The 25,973-nt window shown below is 31.3% G+C and overlaps 1 protein-coding gene across 3 annotated transcripts in view; it reads right to left on the bottom strand.

The window, feature by feature from the left end:
* The window catches only part of LOC144834706 (uncharacterized), a 70,160-nt gene that overhangs the window by 12,548 nt on the left and 31,639 nt on the right, over positions 1-25,973 (bottom strand). For all 3 annotated transcript variants that reach the window (XR_013610998.1, XM_078689599.1, XM_078689600.1), the window contains exons 3-12: positions 17,296-17,371; positions 16,087-17,015; positions 15,135-15,210; positions 13,300-13,403; positions 11,332-11,475; positions 10,445-10,520; positions 10,081-10,269; positions 9,790-9,927; positions 8,176-9,477; positions 7,298-7,878 (exon numbers count right to left, since the gene is read on the bottom strand). Coding sequence is in view for 2 of the 3 variants with exons in the window: in XM_078689599.1 (XP_078545725.1) it covers positions 7,298-7,878; positions 8,176-9,477; positions 9,790-9,927; positions 10,081-10,269; positions 10,445-10,520; positions 11,332-11,475; positions 13,300-13,403; positions 15,135-15,210; positions 16,087-17,015; positions 17,296-17,371 (3,615 nt within the window). In the remaining variant the exon portion in view is untranslated. The remainder of the gene's footprint in view (positions 1-7,297; positions 7,879-8,175; positions 9,478-9,789; positions 9,928-10,080; positions 10,270-10,444; positions 10,521-11,331; positions 11,476-13,299; positions 13,404-15,134; positions 15,211-16,086; positions 17,016-17,295; positions 17,372-25,973) is intronic.

The following is a 25,973-nucleotide window of genomic DNA, read 5'->3' as shown; positions in this document are numbered from 1 at the left end:
GCAATAAAGAAATGACTTCTTTATATATAAACATTAATTTAAATGCTCAATTGGTTTTCTACAAAATATATTTCGACTTTTTAAATTAATATCTGTTCTTGAGTAACGGTTACTCAGATCGGGTTTCTTAAGTCATGTTAACTCAAAAAGGCATCACGCACTGCTAATAAATTACTTAGATAGGTAACCAAGTCTTTTATATAAGCAACCATTGACGTCAGTAGCGATAACAAAGTTGTGGAGCTATTAAACATAACAAACTTAATACATGTAAAAGTTAATATGTAATTTACCAAACTTTTCTTTAAAACAAATATAATTAATACTATAGACTTATATCATGGATGATTTTTAAGTAATGCTTTACAAAAAATATAATCAAATATGTGATTCAAATTTTTTTTAATTCTCAATACGGCGTCCATTCAACTTCATTTTTTAAAAGAATCTCCATTGTCTATGCTTTAGTTATATAAACCTGAATTTATCACTTACTATCATAACGCAATTATTATGTTGTACATTTCAATTGGACTGCATAGCTAGGATTTTATTTAAAGGTCTAGTAACCCTTGCCTTCACATACCTTGAATATCTCTACAACACTACACTAACAAGCGATATTATTGAAGATGACAAAAACATAATCTTTTAAATTTTATACTGTATATGATTGATTTAGCTATTTATTATACCTTAAAATCAGAATGGGTTCTCTTAATAATAATACGCATAAATAGTATACTTTACTCCATGGTATAACATGATAAATAAATAAATGATTTTGTAAACAAGGTACAAGACAAACAAGATCGTCCATATTTTATAATTTTTTTTCGCATGAAAAGGACATAAAGAAGAGATTTATAAAAAGAACGAAGAGAATGAACTGCAACATAGGTTGAAGGGGTACATCAGTATGCATTGTTTTTCTTTTATGAAAATTAAATTATTATAAATAGGATAATTATTATATATATAAAGATAATTCATCACAAAACTTTTTAAAAATAAAAATATTAGAATTACAGGACAGTCACATTCGATTTTATAGGTTTTTCCCCCTGTATGGTGTTGGCCATAATAATTTCATTGCAAAGGTGTCTAATATGGGTTCCCAAAGAGAGTCTTACTCCAATAATGCAATTTTGGTCGATGCTACGCTTTCTTCAACTAGAGGGTTCGCTGAGGCGGAGATTTATACCGAAGTTTTTCCATTGTGCTCGTCTATGTCAGAATTAACCATAATTTATATATAGATATCCATTAGCCAATGAATCATAATATTTAATGAGAATAAACACATTATTAACACTCATTTGCCAGCATTACATTATTTAATTACCGTAAACAAATCATTAAATCATTGTTAAATTATGAAATATTTACCAAATTATGTTGCAATCAAAATTAATTGGCTAATTATAAACTCATTAATCTTGTTAATTAAACCAAGTTGGGGCTGTACTAAGTAACTTTACTTACAATATTAGAAAATCTACTCGACATCAGTATATTTTACATCATACCAATGTAATCTATGACTTAATTGTTATGCAGAAATCTCAGGTTCCTGGGTACTCTATCAGGGCCGTAACAAGCATGAGGCAGACGAGGCGCTTGGCTTGTCTGACATTTTCAATTTTCCTCACCCACCCCAATTCCCCAGCACAGATCGTCATATTTTATATAATTTTTTATATAAAGCATCCTTGCCTCTTCTTTGTTGTTTTTACCCTCTCGCTACAGCCTTGTCAATAATACTATGAAATTTCTGATGGCCATTTTGTGAGTGCAATACATTTACAGTAGATAAATGTAAACATGTATGATTATTTATATTTTACATAAGTTAAAAAAATATTGGAAAGAAATATATTCAATTTATTAAATTATTATTATGAATGAACCTGATTGGATATAAACTCTTATCAAAGTTTAAGATTAAAAAGGTAAGGGTATGATAATAAAAATTACTACATCATATAAAAAACAATATTTAAAAAAAAGATATTTGGAAACAAATTAAATTAATTCAGGTAAACAAAACATGTTTTTATGCAGGAATAAATTACAACTATTTAAACTATTTACCAACAATGTAGAAATGAAACACTATCTACATAAATACACCAGTGTGACACAAATGACAGGTGAGGAGAATACCTTTGTATTAAATATGATTGTTGTTGTTTTGTTCTACACATTCACATTTAAAAGATGAACTATCCGAAAAAATGTATAATTTTAAAAAAAAAAAAAAAAAAATTAAAATACCTATTAAATATTATAAGGCATCTTCTTGGAAACTAGAAAGATGGAGGAATGTATAAATTCTTTATAAAAAATTTCAAAATTCTATTGATTGGAATTTTTCTAGCCTCCCATGACAGGCACTGTGGTTTGCCTAAAGCACAATGTTCCTTACCATGAGGTCTTCTTGTGACTACACTGGTTTATAGTTAAGCCATGGAGGTAAACCCTCATGGTACCCTGTTCTTATAAAGCCTCTAAAACGGTAGTTCTGTGAAATCGTAAACTCCAACATTCTAGTTTGTAATCCATTCTCCTTTGTGGGTATATTAACATGTATTGTACATACTATATATACTCTATACTATACACTTCTCTTTATATACTGGAGAATAAAGAGCACATAGATCAATTATAGATAATTACCATACATAGGGTCCGTTTAGAATTAGTAATTTACTTGGGTACACTTGGTTTAATACACTGTACACATCAATTTTGTGATATTTAGTCCATGAGGCAAACTTAGCGGGTAAATTAATAACTAAGTCTGAATGGGTAATACTTTACTACATGCACACCAGACTGACTTACACATTGATGTTCATTCAGATGGAAGGTGAGCAACACACAAGTCCTAGAATACTAGCTTCTAATTCAGGTACTTTATATGTGTACTTTTCAAAACAATGAATGTACTTTGGTAAGATATTTTGTAATTTATGGCCTAAAATTATTGTATAAAACATCTTTTTCTGCCTTAGAGGTAGTTAAACTTTTGAAAACAACAATTAAATGATATGAATAAATATGAAAAAAAGTCCTGTGTAATTTTTATGCTTACACGCTATTTTCTCCATTGCAATATTGTGGTTTAACTTCTACATTCAAACATGGCCTAATGTTTCAACAGATATACAATAGCTCTGAAACGTAGTTATATCGGAGGAACATCAAAGTTATATCAGAGTTAAGGAGGTTAATATTACAGTTTTAGTAACTGATCACATCAGTACTGTCACGGGCCTACTTTTATTGTTTGCAACATTAGCTAATTAGCTCTGTTTTATGGTTGCCTAGCTTTAGTGTGTGTATATATATAATATTATTGAGTCTTTAGCCCACTACAAATTAAGAACATTACCATGTATTACAACACTGCATAATTAATAACATACAGTAACATTGTCATATGATGCAGTAAATCAAAAAAAAATTTAATCTAAATAGTATAAATATAAACATTTATATCATAAAACCTTTCTGGTGAAAGTTTACCTTAAAATTAACTGTAATACTTTATAGATGTCGCATCAATCATAATGTCATTTAAAACAAACCACTTTTGATCTTTCTCGTAAAAAATGAATGAATCAGGCCGATTAAACGGCAAGATATGAAACACAACCCCTGCTCATCAGAAGAACTTACACCAGCTGGATTTTGATGGAGAACAGTGCATTTTGTATAGTTTCATCCCAGGTTGCTAATTGAGATGCAGATAGGAGGTTTAGTTACCACTGAGAAACAGCTCAAATTAGACGTGAATTTACATATTAGGAGACAAGATGTCTTTAACAAGTCAAAAATTGTAGAGAACATTTTGCTGAAAACTTACAGCTTTCATTTGGGCAGAACAAAAGAATTCAATTCAATGGTAAAACTATCAGGAAAATGTTAATTTTCTTTGCAGGGATGAGACTGGGGAGGGGGATTTGGGTACCTAGGGATGCACACTCTATTCTTTTGACAGCTAAACTTAAATTTTAAGCCCATTTTTTATATTAAATTAAAATAAAATATTGGATCCACACTTGTGGTTTATCATTTGTAGAAAATTTGTCTTTTTAATTTATTAAAATAAATATTAATTGATTGCTGTAATTTCATTAGAACGTTGTACTTAATTCATAATAAAAAGAGAATACACTTATATCCAAGAATCTATTGTAATTGCGTCATAGATACTTTGATCACATACCATAGCTAGGTCTCATCACCCATCATGCAACAGTAGAATCTGCCAATCATAGCAAAGGTGACATAATTACTGGTATTATAATATTACACAAGAACCTAATCAAGGGACACCATCACATCATGATCACATCAAGCCTATAAAACTGGGGTAATAATGTTCAGCGCTTAGAGGTTTCACAACATTAGGCGCTATATAAATCCAGGATATTATTATTATTATTATAAAACAATGTAGGCCTACAGCAATGGGAGAAGTTCTATTAAACAAACCCCATCTCCAGTCCACCCGGTTCGCTTTAGACATGGTTGAACTCCTAAACCGTCACAAAGTAAATTGTCCAAGAGATAAATATTAAACAAAAAAATTAAAGATATGCAATCATAAAATGCATTCCAACCATGACAAGATTGTTTGAGTACTCTTCTGTAAAACTTTCGTCTACTATTAATTTGGACAGAGAATGTTAATTTAAGGATTTATTTGTTTTTAAATAGGGTTACGGTTACCACCAGGTGTCCATTGCACCTGTATTTAGCACATACTGAAAAATTACTAATTAATTGATTTTTATTGATTAATTGTTCATAAACCTTGGGCTTAAAATGATGGTTTTAGGGATTATATATATGTGACTTTTTAATGGATATATTTAATTAATTATTGTAATATGTCTCGTCTCTCTGTTACTTTTTACTAGTGTATTTCCTACATGGAAATTATTGATGTACATTATCATTTTGACAATAATATATCTGTATTCTATATTTTTCAGAAGAGAATTTTTAATAAAAAATAGATTCTCAGAAGAATTTAAAATAATCTGGGTTAAACGTGAAAACACATAGTAGATAATAAAATAACTAAACACTAATGACGACATAGTAATATTACTTTACTTCACTTTATCCATCAACTAAAATCCATGTAATCCGTTAAAATACTTTTAAACCGACGATTATCTCTTCCTAGTTAAAGGCATCTTTTCCATGGCAACCAGAATGCCTATGGCTGTTTAAATCTAACTTTCTCTTTAACATGTTCCAGACTATATCAGTGCTAACACATTTTGACACTTCATTTAAGATTTGGGTTAAAGTTGATGATTGGTATAGTTTTAACTATGATTGAGAAAATCCTTTGTTATGAAACGATAAAATATTCAATTTCTCAGTGTTGTACTGTCCACATATGACAATATTTGTCCATTATCATAAGCAAATTCCATAATATGGCATCCCATGTGATGACTGTATCATGGAGGGCAAGGGTTATTGTCTAGGACACATCCATCACATGTATTTTATGCTATGGTAAGTTTTAACTAACTATTGAGAAAATCTTTTGTTATGAACTGATAAAATATTCAACAGTTTCTCATTGTTGTATCTCCACATATGACAATATTTGTCCATTAATATCAATTTACAGTATCTCATGTGATGCCTGTATCATGGAGGGTTAGGGTTATTGTCTATGATATAGGCATCACATGTGTTTCATGCCATATTTTCTTTAATGCACTTACAGTACTGTGTAGGTAGCAAATTTTAAACATTTATGCCTATAGCTGATAGTTTGATGCTTATTAATATTTTATATTATAGAAAAAGAGAAACTAGCCAATCAACAAATGAATGCATGAGTTGGACAAATACTTAACATCAGGTTTCATTGTCGGTCAAGTCTGGCTTCTCTCTCACAGAATATCTCTCAAATTTTCAGGTTTATTATATTTATTTTATTAAAATATTTTAAAATCTACTGAACAATCGCTTGTAAAAATATGGGAAAAAAGGATTTCTAGTAAGTCCAAAAATAAAACAATATATCTATTTCTCTCTGCGACTTATTCAGTATACACGGTACTGTACTACCAAAAAATAAATAAAAAATATCACCTCTATTATTATTAGTGTAACTGTATACTAATAAAAACAAAATAAAAATACAATACAGTGCATTTAAAAGTATTGTATTACACTCTAAAAACAATAATATACAAGAAATATTTATACAAAAAATGCTGCTCGACTTTTGATGTAACAGTTTAACATTATCACCTATAATATTATTAGTGTAACTGCATATTAATAAAAACAAAATAATACAATAAAATACAGTGCATTTTAAATATTGCATTACACACTGAAAAAAAATATATAAAAAGAAAAGCAGCTTACAAGCAGTCAGCAATACAAATATATACAGTAACTCCCTGAGGACAGGTCAGTAAATATTAGAACTATACCCAATACATGTATTGGTATCTCCACAGTAGCATCTATGCCCTATGCACCTACTTATAGCAACAGTGCATCTGTCTATCTACTATCAAGAACATGCTCAGAATGATAAGTAGGCTAGCTCACTGCCAGCCAATGCCATATAAGGAGCTACTATGCAACTAGACTTTAGTATACAGACTCTTGGTGGTAGTTGGTTGAAATTTAAGTCTGGATTTCTAACCAGTAACTTTTCTATATAAAAATATTTAAAATCACAATGGTTTGTGGATTTCAATTATATTTCACAGGAATTGATTGTTAGTTATTTAATATTTATCAGAGGTTTAAAATAGAAAATAGTAGAATCACAATTTTAGCATCAGCTGAGATCTAGCCACTGTTATTCACAATTACTATTTTTTGTTTGTTGTTAGATTTTAAAAATTTCCATATTATCCCCACTATTAATTTTAATAATTACTTAATATAAAAAAATATGAAATAGACTACTTTATACCCAGATAATGCATAATTTTATTGTGCTGATATAAAAAATTAATTTATATGCAAAAGTTGGATGTTTAAAAAAAAGATATTTTCAAAAAAAATTAAATTTTCAAAAATTATTTTAGAACCATATAAATGTTTTTGCATTATTACCATTTTTTGTATTTTTTAGGTTTTTGTAGGAGTAGCATGCTTTATCGGTGACAGAAGCTGTTGGCATCTTTTGCCACTCCTTTACGCAATCAAGCTATTAGTTGTTGTTTCGTTTTTGCCAAAAATTAATTTTTTTTAAATGTAAACATTTTCTGAAAAAAAAAGTTTCTCAACTTACCTTTTCTAGCTCACTGAGATCGATTTCAATTTCAATTTCCACAGGATTCCCATTTTGATCCGTGCTATTGGTCACCGGCATTGACCTGTCCATCGTATCTTCCAGCGATGATTTTGTTTTGAGGGCGTCTTTAGCAACTGGTTCCAAACACGTGGGATGATTTTTTGTTAAGGAAATCGGTGATTCAATTTCAGGATTCTCAGTGTTCGAGTTAATTTTCAGTTTAAGTTGTTTTCTGTTCCCAAATGGCGAATTCAACCTTGTAAGCTGATCAGATTTTTTAAACGATGGGTTGGTTTCGGTTTTATTTTGTTGCGTATCTTTCTTCAACGATGACTGAATTGGTTTGTACCGTTCCAATACACTTTTTGGAGTATTTGACAAAACAATACCAGTGATTTTCGACGGCGATTCAGTCTTACTTGATATAAATGGACTGTTTGCTTGGTTTTTGGCTTCAATGAATTTAGACACTCTATCTTTGTTGATACCCAATGGCGATGAAGAATAGTTTTTTTTTGGAGTTGAAACATCACAATTAAACTTGGCGGCAAAACCACTTACTTTCCCTTTAGCTATTCCTGAAATAAAAGACAATTACAGATTAGATGATCTCAGAAATGTCTCTTGCAGACTGAAAAAAACTTTTTTTATTATATACACTATCCAAATTCAAAACCATTTACTTCTATGGTCATTAGTTTGTTTTAAAAGAGGGCGCTAGACTACTTCTGCCATATTTTTAAATAATAAAATCTATACAAACAATACAATAATACATAAATGTAATGAGAAAATACATATTTGCTAAATCTATATAATAAAATCTATCAAATGATTTATCAAATTATTCTTTTTAATATATTGGTAAAATGTACCTTTGATTATTTTTGCGTCTCGTTCAGGTGTTGATTTGTGTGAGGAAGTTGTGTTTGCCGCACCTCCAAATTGAAATTTGTTCCTCATGCTAGTGACTTTATTATTAGGAGAGCAAATGCTTCCAGAGCGTGATGACTGTGGCGTCGATGTCGGAGTGGAAGCACGAGATCCGAATACTGACGATGATCTGGAGTTACTGTTACTAGAGTCAAAAACAGGAGTTTTGATGTCACTAAGAAATACTGTTGTCTTTGCTAGCATTCTCCTTTTTGGTTCTCTGGTCATTCCAATGTCCAGTTCTTCATGGTCACTTCGACTTCTTAGGTTTCTACTTCCCAGTCGTGATTCCTGTTGATCGCTACTGGTACTGGATGTCCTGCTTGATGTGACGGAGTCTGGTTTCGTCTGCAATACATCTGCATCATCTCTGCTATTTGTGGCAAGTTTTTGAAGATCTTTTTGTGGAAGTGCATTTAATATGGATTCTGAATAAATTTCTGACTTACTTTGCTGATTTCCTGTTGACAATTGCTCAACAACATCAAGTGGCAACATATCATCAACGCGTTCAAAATCAAGAGAAATAACTGATGGCTCTGCAGTGTCATCTTGTAAAAGCAATGTGTTAGATGGATTGACTGCAATCTCCACACTGGTGGATTCTGGTATGGCATCATCATCTGGTGTGGTATCATCATCTGGTGTGGTATCATCATCTGGCATGGGAACATCTGGTGTGGCATCATTCTCTGATGTGGTATCTTCATCTGGTGTGGTATCATCATCTGGCAGGGGAACATCTGGTGTGGCGTCATTCTCTGATGTGGCGTCATTCTCTGATGTGGCATACCTATCAAGACCTTCATTTGCATCACTATCTGGTGTACTGTTATCTTCTGCCGTTGACAATCCATTTAAGGTTTTCACAACCTCTCCACTAGTCATTGGTAGCACAATTGCACTCTCCACTGGTTGCTCTTCGTCAGGTCTGATGTCAATTATTTCCACTACAGTACCATCTGTTATATCTAGATCTCTGTGACAATGTGTACATGAGTTGGACAATGAGTGGTCAACACTAACATGTAGTCCATCTAAGTCTGGTAATACTGTATCTGGTTCATTGTCAACAAGCATGTCATGCTTGGATGATTCTACAACTGGAAACTGAATCTCTTGCACATCTTGTTCATCTACTGCTGGTACCTCCTCTGTCACAGAATCCATTTCCTCTTCATTATCGTCAAGTTCTTCTTTTACATTGACCTCTGCCGCATCATCTTCATTTTCAATTTCACATTCTGTAACAATATAAAAACATTACTTTGGTTTGGTACTTTAGTTTGATCTGGAATACAAAACTCACTCTATTAGTCCAATATGGTAAACTTTATATTTGTGATGATTAGAAAAAATAGTTAATTAATATTAAGTCTCAATGTTTATAAATAATATTTCACTGTTGTCATGTATATATTTTACCATATGTTTACTGCGAAATGTATCATTTAGGTAAACGTAAAATGAAAGACTGTTGTGCCTGTTCCCCTATTCCTCAAACTTCATTAAATGTTAAAGAGAATTGTTCTTAGATCCAAAGTAGGCCTACATACCTGAAATCTTAGGCTGAACTTGCAGCCCTTGTTGAAGCAACGTACTCATGCCTTCTATGGCTTTCTCAAAAGCTGCAAACTGTGTTGGGTATACTGCTTTCTGCTCCTCTTGCACAACATCATCTGTTTGCTCATCACCTGCACAAAATAATTAGGAGACACCATTTTCTGATAGGTGTGCTCAACAAAATGTTTTACGTAATTCAGAGATACAGGGCTATTGTAGGTTTATTCAGTAAGTAAAGGCAGAAAATAAAGTTCTATTGAACATTAGTATAATTGCTTACTTACATTGAGGGACTTCAAACTCAATTTGAATTGTCTGGCATTCTGGCATTTTTGCCTCCTCTTCAGATTCCACCTCTTCATCAACATCTTCTGAATCTAGAATTTGTTCTCCATCTGCTGTTAGTTCAGCATCACAAACACTTGGTGTTGCCATAGTGACCTCATCTTGCTGAGGTTTAATGCTTTCTTGCTCTTTTACAAAAATAAAAATAATTATATATTTACATTTTCAAAAATTCTAAACGACTGGAATTTTAAAATACGAAATTTTACAACAAAAAAAAGAATTATAACCAACTTAAAATGATATACCAACTGGGTAAAGTTATAAATCCGATTGAGCTGTGTGGAAAAGTACAGAACTTACCTCGGAGATGTCTCCTTAAAAGCCTGAGGGCAGTACGTATGTGTCGTCTCTCATTCACATCTTCACAATCATCAAGCTTTTGAAAACAAACAAGGAATGTGTTATTCTAATATATATCATTTATATCTAAAAAAAGAAAAATGTATGTTTTGTATTATATTTATGTGTGAAATAAAATCTGAAACTGAAACTGAAACATGTTATATACAGATAAAACATAATGAATTTATTAATTCAAGATATAAAACACATTTCACTGTGTGAATCAATAGTATGTATACAGACACAAAAGTTTGGATTTAATTATGAATAAAGCTTGGTTCCCACTACAGACGTAACTCAAGCATGTAACGTAACATAAGTGAGTCGATCAATCACAAGTGATGGATTATTCGAACAGGCGCTTGTCATTGGTCAACTCGCTTGCTGTGCGTCTACGTCCTCACTTTGCGTCCTAGTGGGAAGCAAGTTTAATGAATAGGGGTTTCGGTCTTCATTTCAAATAAGGCCATTAAATATAAAAAAACAAATGAATAAATTAATAATAAATCCATCATATTTTTAAAATTCCTTTTTCAGTACTTACTTACTATAAGTCAGTCCTCTCTCAAATAGATTCTATAATACTTTGTACCCATCTGCACTGAATGTTGTGATTTTTTTACTTTTCTATTTTTTGTTTTGTATTGTATTGTGCTATAATCTCAGCAATTCACAATTTTCTATATATGTTATGATAATGAATATAATAAATAGAATTGAATCTATTCAAGTACAAAACCCATTCTCAGGTAAAAGAAATAAGAATTATGAATGTACTTGTTTCTTTAATTATTCAGACATCTGTAAAAACAGGTGAAAAAAATATTTATAAATTATTTGGTTACCAGTTTCTGTAACTGATTGACATCCGTGATGTCCTCAATATCAAGTGTTTTGCCAACATCCTGCTCATCATGGTCACCAACTTGTTTATTGACCTCTGACCCAGTCTCTGGTACCTCAAATGCAATCTGAATTGTAGTCAGCTCCTTAAAATAATAATTTGTAAAAAGATTTAGCAATTTGTGATTGTATGTGGAGGAGGTACAATAATGGCTCCAGATTGGTACTTTACTCCTATTATGATGTTTGGAGTTAAAGTCGTAATTACATAATAATGTATGAAAAAAATGGTTAAAAGCTAAAATCATTAATAGAATTTAAAAAGGAAATGTTATTACAGTAATTGAACACATCAGTAATTGTAAGGGCGTGTGGCGCAGTGTGTTGGACATTGGGCTACTGATCGCAAGAACATCCGTTCGAGTCCTATGCTTGTCGCATTGCTTGTATCCTTAGGAAAGATAGTATGCTTATGTTTACCTCTCTCTACCCAGGTGTACAAATGGGTACCTGGTAAGGTCAAGACACAACTTTGCGTCAAATAATACTGCATTATGGGAGTATGTTTCCATACATGTTTTATCTAAAACTGACCGGGGTATATGTACATAGAGGTTTCACAACATTAAACGTTTTATAAATCCAGGATATTATTATCATTATTATAAATTTAATTTCAATTTATTTATATCATATAACCAGATTGGTATTTATAATATAAATTCTAACATGCTATAGACATAGTAAAAAATTAAACAGAATATTAGTACCCACAGCAAACAAAGAGTTATCAAAATGTTTCTCGGAACTTAAAACAACATCAGCTTGGACTAAACATAAATAAATTCAGATCTCAATTTCAAAACTGCGATGCAATTAACCGATACAAAAACAAACTTATCTAGTATCAATATTGTCAGTTGAGTAGAAAATTAAATACAAAAACACCAAGTCTGTCAATAAATATGATTTAAAACATCTAAGGCTACGAGAGTTGTCAATCACTATACGATGCTTAAAATCTCACCTTTTATAATTCTTAAATCAAAGTATAATGACCAATATACTGTAGGTCACTGTGAAATAATATATAAATCACGAAACATATTAACTAAAATGTTTTTATATCAATAACAAATAATAAGAATATTACTTTATGTTTTATTTTACTTTACTTATATTGTTTTTACTTTTGTACGTCTGATTATGTTTATGTGATCCAACAGTTATATCAGTACTATGATACTGAAGGTGTGTTCACAATAAAAACAGAAATAAATATAAATAAAATAGCTAATGTTAAATAAATAATAAATCAATAGGATTAGCCCTTTGAAACATCCTCCTATGGTGGGATTCGAACCAGAACCTTCTTACCAAAAGCTGTGTTATGACAACACAGTCATAACAATATGTATGAATCTAGGCCTATATTAATCGTCTGTCCACAACAGAGTCTAGATACATACAATAAATCAATGGGATCAGCATGTTCAAACATCCTCTGGTAGGATTCGGCCCAGTAACTTCTTACCAAAAGCTGTGTTATGACAACACAGTCACAATCTAGGCCTAATATTACATCAATCTTGTTTGTCTAGGCCTATCATTAATCTCCTGTCTACAATGGAGTCTAGTTACATCAATCCTGTTTGTCTAGGCCTATTGTTTTTTTGGTTCAACTTTGCACTCCCTGGCATGACAACTGTTCCGAGAATGTTTAAGCACACCAAAGAATGCCTTTTTCGTCGTCGGCTGCGATTTCAATTCATATAAATTTGAGTAAAAAATGTAAATAAAAAATACAATATAAACCCTTTGCTATATTTCAAAGAGGATAAAAACATGACAACAATATGAGTATATCAACAGGTAACAAACACTGTATATTTTATTTAATTGTTTTATCATTGTAATGTGAGCTAACATTCTCCATATTAGTTGCTGCTGGTTATCCCATTCAACTTTACCTGGTCAGATGACTGTACTTCCAAGTCTTGATTATCTACAGAGTTGTTACGTTCCGATGATAAAATTTCCGATTTATCGATTTGTTCTTCACTTTGAGAATTTTCTGTCAAATTAAAGAAAACTATAAATATTAAATTACCGAAAAAAAAATGCGGACAAGCATGTGTGACATTAATATAATATGTTCTGTCTGCCAACCGGTCCCTTTGGGATGCCTAAAATGCCAATAAAAAGTTGTAAAATAAGACTGGTACATTGAAAAATGTAAACATTTACATAAATGTACATACTACTGTACATCATCTATACATACCAAATAAGAACAACAATGTTTTCCGAAATGTTTCTCTAACCAGTTACTAACATAGGCTAAAGCTCTGTCTACACTATCAACTCTCATATGGACATGATGATGGCATAGTAGCACTACCATATTTGGGCATATCACTACCATATTTGGGCACATCACACTTGTTTTTGTCAAACTAGTTTTATAGTGTAGACAGAGCTTAATTAATTTTAATTGTTATTAAGCTACATAGTTAGTTTTAAAATATGGTCTTTGATTGGAAGAAGCCACATGCAACATTTTGTACAACATTGTACAACATTGTATAATGTACATTTACGATATCCTGTTTACAGGAAACTGAGGAATTTCAAAATTATGTCCTCTATGGGGCTGATCTGAAGGCATACCATGGCTGGCACCCCTGGATCTAGACAATCAGGTACATTGCAAAGGTTAACAATTTAAGTATAGCATAACACTAGGAGATTATCTAAATCCTACATTAATACGCTATTATTACATAATTGGATTTAACAAGTAAACTATCAGATTACTTTAATCCCAAACATCAGCCAAATTAGGGCCTGAATAAACATGTACATTGCAAAGGTTAAGAATTTAAACTATAGCATACAAAGGGGATTATCTAAATCCTACATTAAAACGTGTATTACCATAATTTGATTTAAAATGTCAACTAGAAGATTACTTTAATCCCTTGTCACGCCTATGCAATTTAGACTAATTTGCCAACAGGTACATGTACAGTAGCTTATTCTTATGCTGAAGCCTGCTATTCAACATAGAAACTGTTACTAATTAAATTACAAAAGAAACATTTCAACAAGAAAAGGAAACAATCAAATTTTATTTTACAAGTTAAAAATATTATCAACAAGGGACAAAAATTAATTAGTCAACTATTTTGAATTTTGATATGCAAGTTATTTATATGCATTTAAGGTTCATGTAACAGCTCTCCTGGACTGGTTTGGAGCCCATGGCAAACATAGGTCGCCAACAAAAAAAACTAGGCCCTTGGTGATTTTAGCTAAATAACTACTTTATTGTTTACACAAAACTAAATCTACCATAATATCACCCCATATATTAATTTTGCACACTAGAGAAATCACTTGAACACCAAATTTGTGAATGTTTATTTGTGTATTATTTAAGTTTAGTAAGTAAATGGCAACAACATGTGACCATAGAAGAAATTTATTTCCGCCATGATGTGACATGCCTATATATGGATACAAAGTCAGGAAACATTGGTATTTTTCAGATGAATTAATATGATTAAATTAATATTTGGAGAGAAAGGCTATTGTTGGTTTATCCAGGTAAGTTAGGCACAAAATAAACCAAAAGAAAAGTTTGTCTTTCAGATGGGAATTTTAGCTGTTGGGCATCTTGCAGTTATACAAATTTGCATGATCAAGATTTGGGTTCAAGCTTTGTACTGTCCATTTGATAAAAGTGGTGCATTTCTTGATTTACATATACATATAAAAGCATGACACTTTAAGTTTTCCTTACCTCTACTTTTCCTTCTTAACTCCCTCATTGCTGCTCTGATTTCTCTTTTCTTCTCTAAGCTGTCGGCCTCTCTTAACTATAACGATAAAATTGCTTTCTCAATTATAATGTTGTAGATTATAATACACTCTCACAAAAACTATTACCTCAGGCTTTGAGATTATATAATTAAATTTTAGAAAGAACAATTTGGCAAGGCTATACCTGTTGAAAACAAAAATGTCTTTGTGTGTGCAAATGTGTACATCTTCTTACAGTAGGTATTATAGCCAACATGTATGAATATTTTAACCAGGTGTCAGAAAGGTAACATTGGTAGTATTCAACAAAAAATGTAAATAATATACAGCAACTTCAGATGAGATATAAAAAAGATACAAATTATGTTTTTAAAAATTATTGATAACACAAACGAAACTACTACTAGTTACAATTACATTACAAACATTTGTTAAGCAATAATTCCCAGATTGGAATTTTTAAACCCTGGAGATATGGTTGTGTTACAGATGACTGTGTTGACAGTGAGCAAGTTTCACTGTACAAAAAAAAACCAAAGAATGTATTCCCTTTGGATACTGTTGACCTGTGAAACCTGTAAAATTAATTCAAGCTGTGAACAAATAGATTGAACAAAGGTTATACAATAGGTATAGAATTGGATGAGTTTAAAGGCTTGGAATAGATACTTTACTGCAAAGTAAACATCCAACCATTAAATTGTAAATTAAATAAGTGTGTGGATATAAAATGCTTATTCCATTTATGGAGAAAGGAATAGCACTCGCATTTGATAGATAATAATAGTGGTACACCCCTTTTACATCGCAAATTCACCAAGGCAAACACCATGACCATACAAAACCCAGGTGTTAGTGCCTGATGTGCATTAAGTTTGCTAGGCAATGTGAAACAGGTAGCAGAGTATAAATAAACACAAATATACTTTTACCTTTTCTCTTAAAATGTTTTCATCCTGTATTGAAAAAACATCTTCAATATCATTTTCCTTTTCCTGACATTCACTGTTCATTTCTTTACTTATTTCCTCATTTTGTTCTCTTTCAGACATATTAACTTTCTTTTCCATTTCATCTGTCCTTGTTTTATCTGAATTAGGCTTCTCCACTAGCACGTTGGCGTCTACACATGGCAGTGAACTTGCTAAAGAAGTACATTCTACTGGTGAGTTCTTATCACAAATGTCATTGGCAACATCATTAAGACTCTGCTCCTCAGTTAATCCAAATGTATTTTTAGAATCCGATGTCGTATTACTGCAAATACCAATATCTGACTCACTGACCATTACTTCGGATAGACCAGTATCATAGTCATAAACTGGTTTATTGACCGCACTGATTGGCTCTTGGTCAATAATATGTCCAGTGTTTACCTTATCGTGATCATCACTTTTAATCTCATCTTGAATAGCATATTGTACCTCATCAGTTTCTGTGCTCTCTGCAGGTTTTTTAATCAAATCTAGCACAGCATCCTTTGATTTAATGTTTACATGCAAATCATTTGATAATTCATCGTTTGTTTTGGCGGATATTATCTCTTTTCTATCTTTTATTACCTCATTCTCTGATGAAATCATGCTAATATTTAATTCTCTGTCTATACTTATTGCTTCATTTTTATGGGTATCAGTAACATCTTCACATAGCACCAATTTATCACTTGATTTGGTAAAGTCACTGATTGATTGACAGGTGTCAATCTTGTCTGTACTCATCAATGTTGTATTATGCTGGGATACATCAACACAAGAGTTTGTGGCTTCAACATGGTTGGTAGGTGGGTGTTGAGGAGTGTTTGCATCATGCTGCTGTTGCCGAGATGCCCTTCTGGTAGGCCTGTATGCTTCAAACTCAGCTAAAATGACACAAAAAATGATACATTAATTTGCAATCAATCATTCGATTTATATAGCACTCACAGTCATTGCTCATGGCGCTGCAAAAAATATCAGAAAATGTGAGTTTTGAGTTGTGATGATGCAAATGAAAGATAAAAGCTATCAATAAACAAAGAAATGAATGGATGTAAATAAAGGAGGGATGAATATGTTATACATCGGATGACAAATGGATGACAAAACAACCAGAGGAAGGAATAGTATGCAATACAATAATCACAAAAAGTGTATACAGACCATCTTTTGCTCTTCTTAGTTCTCTTACAGCTGTTCTTAATCTTTTTCTTTCATAGTAATCATCTGTGTCTTTAAGCTGAAAGATAAAAAAAAACAATATATTTTTGTAAAATTTGAAGTATCTTTTTAAATTATTTGTATTGTAAGAAATTGGACTCAAATAAAACAGTGTGGTCACAAGGAGGAGTTTAACTGTATAAAGGCCAATGTACATGTATAATCTGCGCTTTGTGTAAATGGTCATAAGGGATAGATTCTATATTTTTATTACCGTTACCGTTCGTCTGTGTAAATTGGCCATAATGATTACCAAGTTCAAAAATAAATAATTGCTACTTCAACAATGTTATATAACTTTTTATATATTTTTTGTTATAATAATAATTTTATGTATCTGAATAATTTCAGGTAAAATAAACGGGTAACTCCAACTAAAATGACAGAACACATTGTGAATTATTCCGTTTATTTTATTTTTTAAGTTTACATTGGTATTACCCAGAACATATTATGGTAAAAGTCAAGCATTTAAAACCACCAATCAATCCACCAGCAATACCACAACAAGACAACCATATAACAACTATATTATGAAAGTTACAGCTGTTGGAAGGGAATCACGTAGTCACAAAAGTGGAAACATTACGGTAATTCAATAGCATGAAATTACTTCCTCTTTTAATACAATATTTTTGTAACATATTTTCTGTAACAATTTCATAAAACTAATAAGGGCTTTGAGACATATTGAGTGATTTTATAACAGTTAAGAAGACCTGTAGAGAAAAAAATGTAACTTAGATACTACCAGAGGTAATTGGGATAATAGGTTATGAATCATAAAGATATTATATTAAACTATATAATATCTAGCTATGTTATGAATGGACCCCCTTTATTGCAATTGGTGAAGGTGACATGTACAGTACTTTGAAAAAACCAAATCTCTTTAATTTCTTTTTTTTGGTTTGATTTGAAAATACACTACCAGTAAAATTAGGTAAAAACGTGAGTCATTCATCTTTAACTATACTCATAAGATTTAAGAGACAACTTGACATTTTAATCCAATAATACCAGGGAAGTATTGTATAGCAGAAATGGACAAGTTGATTTTAAAATTCTAGCCCGCACTCAATACTTAACTCCTTTTTCTTCCATTGCATACATAATGAAGATCATTTTTAAAATGATATGTATGTGTTTCACATGTTTGACCACTACATGACCCACCAGACCCCTAATCTGTGAAATGTCTCAAGGCCAATCTCTATCCTTCAAGGTAGAGCAAAAATTATAATGTACAAAGATACCAAAATAGTTGAAACGTAAACCAACAATAACAAAAACCTGAACAAAAGATGCTATTTAATAAACAAGTAGCAACACCTTTGACAAAAGACTCCTTCTGGCCTTGTTGACCATGGCTGAATGGACCCTTGTAAACACTACATACTCGTAAGAACCTGTTCATTTTTCTTTAGGCTCACGGTTGTTTTGTTATCACTGCAATATTATATCTTAATATACTTTTTATTTCAATTTGTTACAATGTGGTCACTTACCATCTTCCAAAAAAAAGCTTGTTATACTGTAACTCACAGCTACAGTAAAATGCTATGCTTTAATTATAAAAGCAGTTGTTTTCCTTTGAATTGTGTATAATTTATCTTTATTTATATAATCTTATAAAATATTAATAAAAACAAGAATGCCATGCTAAAATTGTTTTCAATTTTGAAAATTGGTGTAATTTATATAGAAATAAAAATCAGAAAATCTTTGTTAATACACTGCAGTTTGAAATACAACAATGTTTAAAACAATAAAAAAGTACAGGCAATATTTAAAAGTTATAAAAATAATTTGTATACCATTCTTATCCATTGTGCTTAAGTTTTTAAGCGAAACTTTTACTAAAAATAAAACGGTTTCTTCTTTATTTTTTGGTGTCCATCATGTAAGCAGAAAAAGTGTACTTTTCAAGGAAATCTAATCTACTTCATAGTCTCATCATAGGTCTATTATAATGCTCATGTTACTGGTATAATGGTTTCTACTCATCTTATCTTACAATACAACTCATAAAACAATGCAGATATTATACAACTATTGCCATAAGGAAATAAAGAAGACCTTTCTGTGAGACCACACTAAACTGTTTATAGCTGATAAATGCATTAAAAGTAGATCATTATAGTTCACGATTTATCTCTATGAGTAGAGTTAATAAACTAAATTGTGATTATAAATTAAATTTCAGTAGCCATTTTTTTCAATGAGCAGGAAACAAAAAAACTCCAGCATTATTTATACACAGACAAACATAAAGGACTATTCTAAAACGACCAAAAAAACATGTTCCAATTCCTTAAGGATTAACAAAATTATGCTCTCAATGGGAAGACATAATCCATAAGGATCAATTATGGATAAACTAATAATCCCAATGTCATGGTCTTACTGTCTGATACTTAAGTTCAAAGAAAGTTCCAATGCTTTGTTAGGGCTTGTTTCTGCTGGAGAAAATGCAGTTAAAAAAAGTAATTTATTGATTTAATGGTGCCTAGTAAAAAAATATCAAATTACGTTTATTACAACATGAACACACGATATTCAAACTGGATCAAAGTTTAACAGCCAGACAACTTGCACGATTGGGTCAAAGGTTAATAAATGCGGTTCAAAACCCAATGTCAAAACATTTATATGTTTAGTTTTATTAATGTTATAATGCAGAGACAGAATTTTGCTTGGGTGGACAAGGCAATGCGACAGCTGACGATAAGTGTTTGGGTATCAGTGGCGGTCTGATCTAGGATTTGAAATACAAGGGGCCTCAGGGATTAAACAATTTAACCTAATGTACTATCCTTTACATAAACTATGTCTACACTATCAAACTTTATGTGACAAAAAATGTCCCATATATGGACAGGATGATCATAATCATATCACTACCATATTTAAGCATATCACTATTTGGGCACGTACAATTTTTTGTCACATAAATGATAAAGTTTAATAGTGTAGACAAAGCAAAGGAATATTTTCTTGACATCTGGAAAAGATAAATTTGTAATAACAAAGCTTGTGTTATTTAAGAAAACAAGGCATAGTAGTAGTAGTTGGTTTAAAAAGAGCAAAATATTGATATATATTTTCTTATACAGCAGACGTATCGTAATAAATTAATATAGTATTCTTTAATACACAATGAAAATTTGAATAAAATAATGGCGCCTCATATTATTTGTGGTTTTAGTGACCCTCTAACATAATTGGTTTACAAGGTTAGGGGTTAAAGTCAATAATTAGCTTCATATCCCTACATAGAATGGTATGTTGAGAATGTTTCGAAAAAAATTATTTTCATTGGATGTGATGTCATCACACCGTAGGTGTTAATTATGGTGTGGGGTTTCTTATTGCTTGTTAGCACTTCAAAAACATTTGTACTGTTGTACCATGTTTTATGTTATGACATTGAATACTTAGGTAGGTAAACCCAACTCGACTCAGCTATTTTATCCTATTTACCATTGATACATGCCCCTCTTTAAACCCTCATTTTCACTTTTGGAATCTCTTGTCAGTGGCGGATCGCGGATTTTGAAAAACTACTAAAAGTAGTGAAATGAAGTGCTGAACTTAATTAGATGTCCTATCTTTTGCATTAAAATTTGCGAAATTTAGAAAGGGGGGGGGGGGGGGCTGGTCCCGACTGTATACTGTTTATTTATATTTACTGTAAATTGCAATGAAAGATTTCTTTCATTATACATATTTCAATATAAACATAAATAATAGTTTGTAAATATTATTATATTTTATTATATCAATTTGAAACCATAGTAGGTTGAGTTATAAAGAAAAATCAAATAAAATGCCTTTAAAGTTTCATTGACACCTGGTTGGATAGTGAACAAAGAGCATGAGAACGAACCATCCATTATTTCATAAAGTCAATATTAATCTTGTAAAAACGTTGTTCATCAAAGCTAGCAATGAAGTCGCGCACCTGTTGTAACTCTACACCTGTGTACACCTGATCGTAATTGCTGGTAACCAGAAGAAAAAGAGGAAATATCTACTTCTCCAGATGGGGGCAAAGGTGTTAACCTATTACCTAAAATGTGTAATGTAAATTTGATTAGTTTCTGTCATTATCTTACTATTTTGGTCCTAATGTAGGCCTAGGAAATTTGTGAAGGAGGTTCCTACATGTACACTTAACACCAATTTACAGACGAGCGGTAATGGTAAGCGGGGTAGCTTGTCCCACATAAAATATGTATCTATCCTAAGCAGGAAAACCGCCCGTCCGCTCCGCGTTGTGTGTAAATGTTCATAAGGAATAACATACATGTTTGTAATTTTTTAGCTTTTTGTCTTTTTGATGTGTACATTATCATGTTAATATTGTTTTAATTAAATAAATAAAATAGATTCTATATTTTTATTACCGTTACTGCTCGTCTGTATAAATTGGCCTTTAGGCTGTATAATAGTACACTGTAGACCCTTACTACAAAAGGGGATCACAGCTCAGCACCCAACAACCATAATAGGGATGTCCTCTAAATAGGTGTCCCAAATATGGGATGATTCCACAAGAAAATAAGGCTCAGGTAACAAGTGTATGTATTTTATGATCAGGGAATACAATAGCGTTTGGGACAGTATACAACACAGTATAATTCAATTCCATGACAAATCAATAAGCAACAGTATCAAAAAGTACAGAAAGGCACAATCCGTGCTACAATTGTGTTACCAAGCACCCCCTGCCAACACCGGTAAATATTAACTAGCTACAAATGTTGGAATCCCATTCTAAGCCACCTTCAATTATGTTAAATCTTGTTTGATTCTTAGCGATTACATTTTAATTTCACTTCTTTCAATTTAAACATTCTCAATTTATTGAATCATCCCTGCCAATAAAAACGAAATCTTGTTATTATAGCAGGTCTAAATATAGCTGGCAATAGAAAAACATTGGCATACTGAAAAAGTTATTTATAAAATATTTATTCAACAAAATTGTTGAATAATGCACAACTTTTATATTTAATGCATGAATGTAACACTTTTAAAAATAATTTAGTTTTAATATTCAAGGTTTTCTTGTAAACTAATGGGAAGGGAGACATTTAGATGATTAAAAATAGACTGAACTGTGACTGACAAATACATTTAGTACTGGGCAGGCTGGCAGTATTACGTGTACTACATCTACAAAATAATATTGACAGATCCAGGACTTTTAAATAGGAAGGGAGTAGGTGAGTGTTGCTGAAATTAATAGTGAACTTTTGCTAATGTCCTAATTTTTTTCCTATTATACTTTTCAAATTTCTGTCTCCACTCTCCCTATGAACATCATAAAGAATATTGTTCATCATTAATTGTATATTGTTTACGTTAAATCTGGAAAAGGTAAACAACTTTAAAGATGTATTGTTCCCCAAAAACATGAAAAATGAAGATTAATTAAATCAGACTTTGAATAGGTTATTTTGTAGTTTTAATAAAGTGAATCACTTCCGTAGAAAAAAAAAACGGAAAAAATAATGTTTTCACTTATAAAATAACATGATAAATGGTTAAATTCAACCAAAATCCATTGGCTGACAGCCAATTTGACAATTTTTGGATTTAAATTCCATTTTTTCAGGTAAAAAAAAGTTTTTTTCGATCCAATTTTTGGTCGAAGTAAATAACTATTATGTGACATTAAAATGGCATATTAAAAATTTTAAATAATTTTTCAGGGGGACAATACATCTCTAAGGAAATTTTATTTTGATAGTAATACGGAAAACAAATATTATGTAACACTTGGTAGGCAGACACATTTCTACTTCTTCAACTCAAGATCATTAATTAACAAAACTTAAGAGATTCTTCACATTTGTAATTGATCATTGCCAATTTGACTGAACTTGAAAACATCAAGGGTTATTTACAACAAAGGGTCATACAAACTTAAGGAAATCTGTATACAATTTACTCCTTTTTTTTTACAATTATTAATTATAAATGTGTTTGATACACCATAACTTGCCTTCCAATCCTAAGGTCCGGGGGTTCAATCCTAACCTAGGCCCTAGTTAACTTTTTAGTTAAAATAACGATTAGAGGAAATTGTAACAGGATATAACTATTCTTATAGGGCGATAAATTCCCATGGCTATGGTGTAGTTTTAGACCAAACTTTAATATATATAAAACCCTGAGGTCCACACACAAATCATTATAAAACTTGAGATGATTCCAACATAAAGATCACTCAATGAGGGTATTGCTAAACTGCGCAAACTGCGCAAACCAAGCGCAAACAGCGCAAACCAAGCGCAAACCAAAAAAAACCCTGCGCAAACCTCCTCCAAATGGCTTATTATTGTTTCTATCATGACTAGGACTATCATAGCAAGTAATTTATGAAAAAAAAATTATGAAATTGCTGTAAGTTGGCTTTTTTTTGGGCGAAAAACATCATTTTTTGGGTGAAATGTTAGATTTTACAGTGTAAATCGCGCAAACCAAAAAAAACCTGCTCAAACCTCTTCCAAATCACTTATTATTGGTTCTATCATGACTAGGACTATCATGGCAAGTAATTAATGAAAAAAAAATAATGAAATTGCTGTAAGTTGGCCTTTTTTTTGGGCGAAAAACATCATTTTCTGGGTAAAATGTCAGATTTTACAGTGTAAATCGCGCAAACCAAAAAAAACCCTGCGCAAACCTCCACCAAATCACTTATTATTGTTTCTATCATGACTAGGACTATCATAGCAAGTAATTTAGGAAAAAAAAATTGTGAAATTGCTGTAAGTTGGCCTTTTTTGGGAAAAAAAAAAATCATTAAATTTGGTGAAATGTCAGATTTTACAGTGTAAATCGCGCAAACCTAAAAAAAACCTGCGCAAACCTCTTCCAAATCACTTATTATTGGTTCTATCATGACTAGGACTATCATAGCAAGTAATTTATGAAAAAAAAATTATGAAATTGCTGTAAGTTGGCTTTTTTTTAGGGCGAAAAACATAATTTTTTGGGTGAAATGTCAGATTTTACAGTGTAAATCGCGCAAACCTAAAAAAAAACCTGCGCAAACCTCCTCCAAATCACTTATTATTGGTTCTATCATGACTTGGACTATCATAGCAAGTAATTTATGGAAAAAAAAATAATGAAATTGCTGTAAGTTGGCTTTTTTTTAGGGCGAAAAACATAATTTTTTGGGTGAAATGTCAGATTTTACAGTGTAAATCGCGCAAACCTAAAAAAAACCTGCGCAAACCTCTTCCAAATCACTTATTATTGGTTCTATCATGACTAGGACTATCATGGCAAGTAATTTATGAAAAAAAATTATGAAATTGCTGTAAGTTGGCCTTTTTTTTGGGCGAAAAACATCATTTTTTGGGTGAAATGTCAGATTTTACAGTGTAAATCGTGCAAACCTAAAAAAACCCTGCGCAAACCTACATGATGTTGATTTGGAAATACAGTAGAATGTTATAAAAAAAACCTTGAAGGTAAATAATTGCGAAACATTTCATTAAATAAAGTTATATTTAAAAAAAAAAAATTTTCTTGTTTCTGTTTTTTTTTAAAGTTTGCGTTGTGAAATCTGTAATTTTCCCAAAAATTGTTTTACCCAAACAAAGGCAAACTTACAGGAATTTCAATATTGTTTTTTCATAAATTGTCTTCCTATATAGTTCTAGTTGTGTTCTTATCAATATTAATTGGTTTGAAGGAGGTTTGCGCAGCTTTTTTTGGTGTTTGCGCAGTGTGCGCAAACCTTGAAATCTGTGAAATCTGTAATTTAAATTTTTTATTTAAAAAAAACAGGCAAACTTACAGCAATTTCAAATTGTTTTTCCATAAATTGTCTCGCTATATAGTTCTAGTTGTTATCTAATCAATATTAATTGATTTGAAGGAGGTTTGCGCAGCTTTTTTTGGGGTTTGCGCAAACCTTTGAATCTGTGAAATCTGTAATTTTCGCAAAAAAATTAAAGTTTTTCCCCCAAAAAAAGGCAAACTAATACAGCAATTTCAATTTTGTTCCCATAAATTGTCTCCCTATATAGTTCTAGTTGTGTTCTAATAAATATTAATTGATTTAAAGGAGGTTTGCGCAGCTTTTTCTGTTGTTTGCGCTGTGAAATCGGTAATTTTCCTAAAAATTGAAGTTTTTCACCCAAAAAAAGGCAAACTTAAAAGAATTTCAAATTTGTTTTCCCATAAATTGTCTCCCTATATATTTCTAGTTGTGTTCTATCAATATTAATTGTTTTGAAGGAGGTTTGCGCAGCTTTTTTTGTTGTTTGCGCTGTGAAATCAGTAATTTTCCCAAAAATTGAAGTTTTTCACCAAAAAAAAGGCAAACTTAAAGGAATTTCAAATTTTTTTTCCTCATAAATTGTCTTCCTATATAGGTCTAGTTGTGTTTTAATCAATATTAATTGATTTAAAGGAGGTTTGCGCAGCTTTTTTTGTTGTTTGCGCTGTGAAATCAGTAATTTTCCTAAAAATTGAAGTTTTTCACCCAAAAAAAGGCAAACTTAAAGGAATTTCAAATTTTTTTTCTCATAAATTGTCTCCCTATATAGTTCTAGTTGTGTTTTTATCAATATTAATTGATTTAAAGGAGGTTT

Source organism: Antedon bifida, chromosome 2, assembly GCF_963402885.1.
Source record: "Antedon bifida chromosome 2, ecAntBifi1.1, whole genome shotgun sequence".
NCBI classification, from domain to species: domain Eukaryota; kingdom Metazoa; phylum Echinodermata; class Crinoidea; order Comatulida; family Antedonidae; genus Antedon; species Antedon bifida.
The sequence above is the reverse complement of the archived record's forward strand: the minus strand, read 5'-3'. Positions and strand labels throughout refer to the sequence as shown.